A 7421-nucleotide genomic window follows, 5' to 3' on the forward strand; every position below is an offset into this window, starting at 1 on the left:
ACCTGCAAAATATCTTTTCACAAAATTATATTTTAGAAGATAACATTTTTAAATAACTGTTATGAGATACATACATAACAAAGAAATGTAACTTTGTTCTTCCATAATGCTCACAAAATTATGTAATGATTACATATTATATACATAACAATGATATATAACGTTGTTATTTCCATACGCTCTTTCAGTTATATAACAGTTATATGTTGGTTTGCTGGGTTGTGTTCTTCGACTCGTCTTCAATTACGTCACGTCTGATTAAAACGAAAAAAAAGGCAAAAGAATACAGTTTCACCTTGTAGAAGCTACGATGCTGCCATTGGCGGAGTGCCGGGTGCAGAAAGTGCACTGGCGGGTGCAGTAGAAGGAAAAAATAAACCAAAAAGACCTGAGTACGTCTTCCGATGATAAATTGCAAAATATTCGCGCAAGGATGTGAAAAAGTTGCGATCCTTCGCGTTCGAGCGGATCGCGGTTGCGGGCCGTTTAACGGCGAGATAACTCGGCGCCTCGTCTCGCCCGTTTTCTCCGCTTATCGAGATAAACAAGCGGTAAGACAGGTTAGCTTACTACACCCGGTATATGAGACTCGCGTAACGCCAGCCCGATTCGCGAGTCGCCGCCTCTCCGCGAGGAGATGCGTTGTCAATGGAGCTATTGCAATCGCTTGTTTACGCTCCGCTCGGCTCCCAGCTGACACGTAATGCTACACGGTGTCCACCGAGTAGCGCGGAATGCGGGCCAGAACGTGAGCGGGGCCGACGCGAAGGCTACCCAGTTCCCGCACTCTGATGTTAATTAAAACTATAACAAGTGGAGCGTAACGAGTTTTGCTTTCACCCGATCGCGATTAACGACGTCGCTATGCGCGAACGTTTCGTAGCGACGTTTCACATTGGCCACCCAATACATTCCATTATCTCGGATAACTTTTGCACACACCTGTCAAACGTAATTACCGCTTCCTGATTATGATCCTGCACGTGACTACCTGACCGCGCTTTCTTCCCGTGACCGCGTAATGGCACGCATTATTTCTAAGAGAAGCTTTTCCATCGGTTTGTATTAATGAAACTGAATCCTAACAATTGACTTGATCTGCGAGGAGGACGCGGCTTACATTCTGGAAACCATTTGACCAACTACTCGCCAGTAGTCGGTGATAAAAGACCGAGAAGATCGCAATCTTTTTATGAAAATATCGCTAAATGTATCCTCCCTCCAACTGTAATTAAAATACAGCTTGCCTCGTCTTTTTTGGGTAACAGTTGGTGATTCGAGCCTTCTGACATACACTCTCTCCTCGTGTTTACAAACGACACTCCTAAAGTATCCTAAAGATACGCCAGAACGATATCTGGATGGTATCTAAATATCAGAATATCTGATTATTCAATGCCGCTCAGGTATCACCGGGATATCTGACTGGAGTCTCATATATATACCTTGCTGCTTGGCATTGCGATCCGTCGCCAGTAATAATATCCGAAAACTCAGAGACTTGTTTGTCTTACGATGCTCAACAAGACACTCGGGTCACGAGTGCCGAATGGTACGTCTGTATCCCCCCCGAGCAATTTCAATGTTTCAGTCGCACGGCTAAGAAATGCCAGAACCAAACGACTCGACCTTCGTGCGCAGCGAATAGTCGTGTGGTGAAAATTAAGAAATACCGATTACCGGTTGCTTATCGCTTTCAGACCTGTGCCTCCCATAAAGATGACGCGGTCCTATAAAAAAGCTGCCACCATCGGAGTCGTCGGTGGAGTGATTATGGTTCTCGGCATAATCACGGGATCGCTCTGGGCCACTACGATATTCGATTTAATATTTGTAAAGGTACGTTCGAGGAGCGGGGAAACTTGATCTCAATCGACTATGCACGGCCATGTGTTTCTGATCCATGAACTCTTACGCAGCTGTTCACGTTGACGGAGACGTCTCTCTCCTACGACTTTTGGGTGGTGACTCCCATTCCAATGTACTTCAAGTTCTACATGTTCAATTGGTCTAATCCGCACGAGTCTTACGAAGGTGCGAAACCGCATTTCCAGGAAATGGGGCCTTACGTCTTTCGGTAACGTTACCTCCGTAAAACTTCTGCCACTGTACACGACTCCAAGAGTCCGCGACATCAGAGGTGTTTCTTTCGCAGTGAAATCGACTATAAGGTGAACATAACGTGGAATGACAACGGAACTGTCACGTTTCTGAGGAAGAAAGTTTGGTTCTTCGAAGAGTCCTTGTCCAACGGCAGCCTGACCGACGAGATTACCAATCTGAATCCGATCGTTGCGGTAAGGCAAGGTTCTTTCTCACGACTAATCGTGTCGATTTTTCATCTGTTTACCTTGTAATATCCAATTTCAGACGATTGCGTCTACGATGAAGCATCAGCCGGTGTTTCTACGTAAGCTAATTAACAACGTTATGGAGAGTCTAGGAGAGAAGCTTATCTTTACTCAAACCGTGAAAACGCTGTTATTCGACGGATACCATGACACGCTGCTGGAGATTGCGCGAAAGATGAACGCGACGAAAATACCCTACAGTAAATTCGCATGGTTCTACGCGGTGAGTGCAATGGGATCGAACGTGCATCGAGCAACGTGGTCTCATCGTTTGTTTTTCCTCACAGAGAAACGACTCGGATACTTACGACGGCTGGTTCAGCATGTTAACCGGCGCCACCGATTTGCACAAAATGGGAATACTACAAGAGTGGAACTACAGCAATCGAACGAATAATTATGAGGGTTCGTGTGGCAATATACGTGGAGGGTTGGGGGATTTGTGGCCACCTTTAGAGGATAACAAAACGGTGTCTATATTCATCCCTGACATTTGCACGTGAGTAGCAAAAGACATTATTATAAGTATCGTTTAAATAATATGTAAAAATCTACGTTAAATTGTGTCGCGATAAATGATGCGTCAATTTAAATCCATTCACTGAATTCCAATCTAATTCCTTAAATTTTTACATCAAGAATATAAAAATCAGCTTGCTTTTAACACGACTAATGTTTTAGACAAATTGGAGTACACATCCTCTTTACGAATCCTATTCACATAAGTTATTCATATATGTACAATATATATGTATAGAAATAGTATGAATTAATGGTGAAAGTTGCTTTTAATTCTTTCAAGTCTTGAATAATGAAACAATTAAGCATTAAAGTGTGTTTATTGTTTAGGACTTTGGATTTTGCATTCGAAAATACAATGCAGTATCAAGGTATAACAGGAAATAGGTATGTCGGGACTAAGGATATGCTCGATAATGGTGAATCTGTACCCTCCAGACAATGTTATTGTCCCAATGGGAATTGCGGACCTAGCGGAGCGTTAAATATTTCATCGTGCAAATTTAATGCGCCGGCATACGTCAGTATGCCGCACTTTTATCTAGCAGACCCGAGCTACGCAGAGAACATAACGGGAATGTATCCGGATAAAGAAAAACACGAGCTATCGATTGTCCTAGAACCGGTAAGTGTCTTGCGTAAAGTATCGCGATAAATGCAACAAACAGCAAGCACGCGACGAATATTATATGTAAGAAATTTTAAAGACCACAGGTATTCCACTCACGGTTAAGGCGCAACTACAGTTAAATATCTTGCTTCAACCAGTGGCTAATATGAGGTAAGTAGCAAGCGGGCACAACATAGATAAGGTAAAGAAGAAAAAAATATTACCGATGAAATATTATGAAAGATTATGAAAAATTGAAGAAAAGAAACGAGATTTTTGAGCTATTGTTACATCTATATAGCGACAAAAATGGAATGTATCAAAAGTAAGACGTAGCATTCTATTTAAAATACTGATTTTTGACAATCGAAGCCCTTGTATAATTAAAAGTAAAAATTGTTAAAAAAAGACACTGTAAGAATAATTACATTAAGTACTATTTGGATGCGACGACTTTGGATAGTCTTTCTGATAACGGATTAGAAAATTTATTTGCGTTATTTTTCAGCATGTTCAAGAATGTAAGGGAGACCTACGTCCCGATGTTGTGGTTTGCTCAAGAGGTTGATCTAACTGCCAGCTACGCGAGCCAAGTCAAGCTACTCTTAATTCTTCCATCGTTAGGTACCGTAACCTTCTTTGGTATAGCGGGAATTGGAATTCTTATAGTCTTTATCGGACTCTTCGTTTATATACGACAAAGATGGCAAGGGGAGGATAATCAAGTATTAATATCCAAATACGACGGCGATGTTAGAACAAGAGACGAAATGTAGTAATTGCTTCCTTTTACGCGCGTAATTATTATAAGTCAGACGTCAAGATTTAGATAAATTTTTTATATATAGTCATGTTTACTGTATACGTTATGGCTGAAACGCGAGTTCCGTTTAGTCCTTTCGTTAATTCAGAAAATACGCATCGATATTTGTGTTCACGTGGGTTGACAATCTTCCGTTCAAAATCCAGATCTACCACGCCCATAAAAATATTGCATAACTTAACGTTGTTGTCAAAAATAACATTCCACGTTTACATTGACGCCGGACTTGTAGGAATCATGCCCTTTTTCATGCCATAGACAAAACTAAAATAGTTTTACTTCCTTTTTTACTTCGCTTTACTTGAATTCGAGCTTACTACTTCTTTACTTTCGGACATATAATTATGGAGCAGAGATAAGACTGTATCAACGTCTTATAAATATTTGAAGCAGTTAATGTACCATAAGGGTACGAAAGTGCCTACTTTAGCTGTTAGTGTAGCTATGAATTTTCAATAAGTAATTGATAAATAACAAGCATAGTTCAAACTGTCAATAAGTAACTGTAAATATTGGAAAATTCCTACGTTTGTCAAGATATGAAACGAATGTAGTTTTTATATCACCGATATTAAAATCTATTAGGTACTTGTACGGTGGGACAATCTTCAGGCATAACTAAAACACCTTTTTGATCAGTTACACGTGAGAGCGTAATTAAATTTACTATTGGCATGTTATCAAAAGTAAACATAAATTCCGGTGTAAATTCGGTATAAATGATTTTAATATTGTGTATTAATGTTATATATTGTCTATAGAGGAATCTAGTGCAATAGAGTTGCGCGTAATTTGCCAAGCAATAAATGCGGCGCTAAATAATTATCATACGCGGCGGAACCAATTGTACGATTGCGACTTTTATTAATAATAAAATAATTGTGACATCTTCGTAAATTGTATTAGTATATATTTTCGCGCCAATTACACGCGATACACTCAAATTGTGATAAAATTGAACAATGCGTTCGGATGTCGAAGCTTTAGATAGTACGTTGCGGAGCAATGGGACAAATGTCGTATTACGTGAAATTACCAAAAGCTCGATTTGGATGAAAACTCCAGAGGAAAATATGTCGAGATAGTTTTGCTTTTACAAGGTTCGTTTCGCTCTGTATCCCGCAGCTTCAGACGTAACAAAACATACGGCGCACTCACACGAGATCGAACTTTCAATACTTATTGTCATCCTAAATATCTGTGATATACAATAGAGAAGATGTATATGATCGTGGAAATGTGAACGGAGTATAAAACTGTTTTATCGAGAGTGTACATTGTCATTCATTATACCCCTGTGCACATCGTAATTGTACGAGATTCCTGTAATGTAATTTTAGTTCTAGCTTTTGCTCCTTTGTTGCGAGACGAGGAGCTTACGTGACTTTAGGATCGCTTCCCTTACGAGAACAATTCAAGTGATTAGTCTGAAACTATAAAATTACGGCGAAAGCGTGTTCTTTCTTCCGCGTGGGTTGTGGCATAAATAAGTTTATCGATAAATCGATACTTCCTAAAACCGGGACACCGATTAAGTGTACTAAAAATATTAAGATATATTAAAATAAACAGCGTCCTACGTTTTCTTTACGTTTAAATTATTTTTTTGTTGTTCACGGACTCTTTGCAGGATTTAATTCAAATGGCACATTTGGGACACACTCTGTGTGTAAAGAGTAGTTTGCGTCGATTCTTTTTATCTGTCCTCGCTCAGAGAATTTTGCGCATTACGTATTCCAGTGCCTTTCCATTAACGCATCTTCAACGATAAGCGCAAAACGAAATTTAAATACGGCAAACAAAAATATATATCTTTTTGCGGTACTATTTTGCGATCGAACGATCGCTTATTAATTTCTCATTGTCTTTGGAATTGGAATTGTAATTAAATATGGATGTATATCGGGTGTACCTTTCCTATCTAAATATCTTACGCTTCCCTCGTATATAAACCTGCATCTTTTACTATGTTTCCTGGTTGTATCCTGTTATGTTCTCTCCGGACTTCAATATCCCTTTCCTTCAGAGCCTTTCCATGAATGTTAATGATAAATATGTACCGAATTCTACATATCTTTGTTGTCCTTTCATACAGCGTAAAGATAGAAAAAAATGCGAAATCTTTAACTTTACTCTTGACGTGTCTTTTATGTCATGTAATTAAATAGTAAATTCATATCTCAGTAATTACAACCGCGATTATCGAATAAACCGACTCCCGACCGAAACCAGGCAGTTTTATTCAAGGCGTGTTTCGTCAATATCGATTTCATACAATTCAATTTAATATTAAATAGCGTAATCGTGTTTCTCGCGCCTATCCTGAAAGCATTTCGGTTTTTATTGCGCTATAATACGTTATATCATAAATTTCCGTTAGAATTTATGTCATTGTTAAAATATAATAGCGTGTTTAAAAAAACCGAATAAAAAGAAAATTTGATTATGATTGATTACAACCGAACCACTCTTGTCGCGAAACAACGCAAATAGGTGGCTCTTGCCATTCTATTCGGCGACAGGTTCTCTCTGGCGCTATATGCCGTATCGATTGGAGATGACTGGCACCGGGATTTTATTTAACAACGGAAGTGTTTACTCTTTTATCCCTTCGTTCATTTTCCCCCTCGCCGCGAATCAATCCGAACAAATCGGCTTTCTGACATACTCAAAAATAATATCCCTCGAGATCGCGCCCCGTTTTTATTGTCGTCGTGAAATCGTCGGCATATTATTAGAATATACTCGGGTAAAAATAAACCGTTTAGTTTTGCTCTTTTATCCGTTCATCCGCTCCTCACGGTCACGTTCTCGCGGCTTGGAATATGGGTCGTTCAGGCCGCGCTGAAGAGGATCGTAAAGTACGGAGTCGACGGTGCTGCAAGCTCGACGCGGCAGTATCTCTTTCGTTTGTCAAGTGCAATCAGAGGAAGTTGTTTCGCAAAGCAGAGACAGAGAAAAAGAAATTATATCAGTACCTCAAAAGATCAGAAAAAAAAAGCGGTAAAGGAGATATGCGCTCGGTCGAGCTGATCTGTATTCCGCTGGTCCTCCCGGCCGATTTGATTTTTTTTTATTTTTTGAAGATTTAACTTTATCTCTTGTTGATTTATTGCCT

At 39.6% G+C, this 7421-nt stretch overlaps 1 protein-coding gene and 1 long non-coding RNA gene across 5 annotated transcripts in view; one reads left to right on the top strand and one right to left on the bottom strand.

Annotated features, from left to right (window-relative positions):
* LOC105561153 overlaps positions 1-144 on the bottom strand; it is a 12137-nt gene extending 11993 nt beyond the window's left edge. Inside the window, exon 1 of the long non-coding RNA XR_001008883.1 lies at positions 3-144. This is a non-coding gene — a long non-coding RNA (uncharacterized LOC105561153). The remainder of the gene's footprint in view (positions 1-2) is intronic.
* Positions 1-5573, top strand: part of LOC105561151 (protein croquemort-like) — a 13313-nt gene extending 7740 nt beyond the window's left edge. For 3 of the 4 annotated variants that reach the window (XM_012010898.1, XM_012010896.1, XM_012010895.1), the window contains exons 2-9: positions 1701-1839; positions 1920-2077; positions 2156-2297; positions 2371-2574; positions 2639-2850; positions 3201-3495; positions 3578-3651; positions 3989-5573. In XM_012010898.1, coding sequence (XP_011866288.1) covers positions 1720-1839; positions 1920-2077; positions 2156-2297; positions 2371-2574; positions 2639-2850; positions 3201-3495; positions 3578-3651; positions 3989-4256 — 1473 coding nt within the window. In that variant the 5' untranslated portion in view covers positions 1701-1719 and the 3' untranslated portion in view covers positions 4257-5573. Of the gene's footprint in view, positions 1-334; positions 552-1700; positions 1840-1919; positions 2078-2155; positions 2298-2370; positions 2575-2638; positions 2851-3200; positions 3496-3577; positions 3652-3988 lie in introns of those variants that run through there. The other variant, XM_012010897.1, reaches the window with a different exon arrangement.
* The last annotated feature ends 1848 nt before the right edge of the window (positions 5574-7421 follow it).

This window comes from Vollenhovia emeryi, unplaced genomic scaffold, assembly GCF_000949405.1.
Source record: "Vollenhovia emeryi isolate VEMERY1.0 unplaced genomic scaffold, V.emery_V1.0 DF939210.1, whole genome shotgun sequence".
In the NCBI taxonomy this organism is placed as follows: Eukaryota; Metazoa; Arthropoda; class Insecta; order Hymenoptera; family Formicidae; genus Vollenhovia; species Vollenhovia emeryi.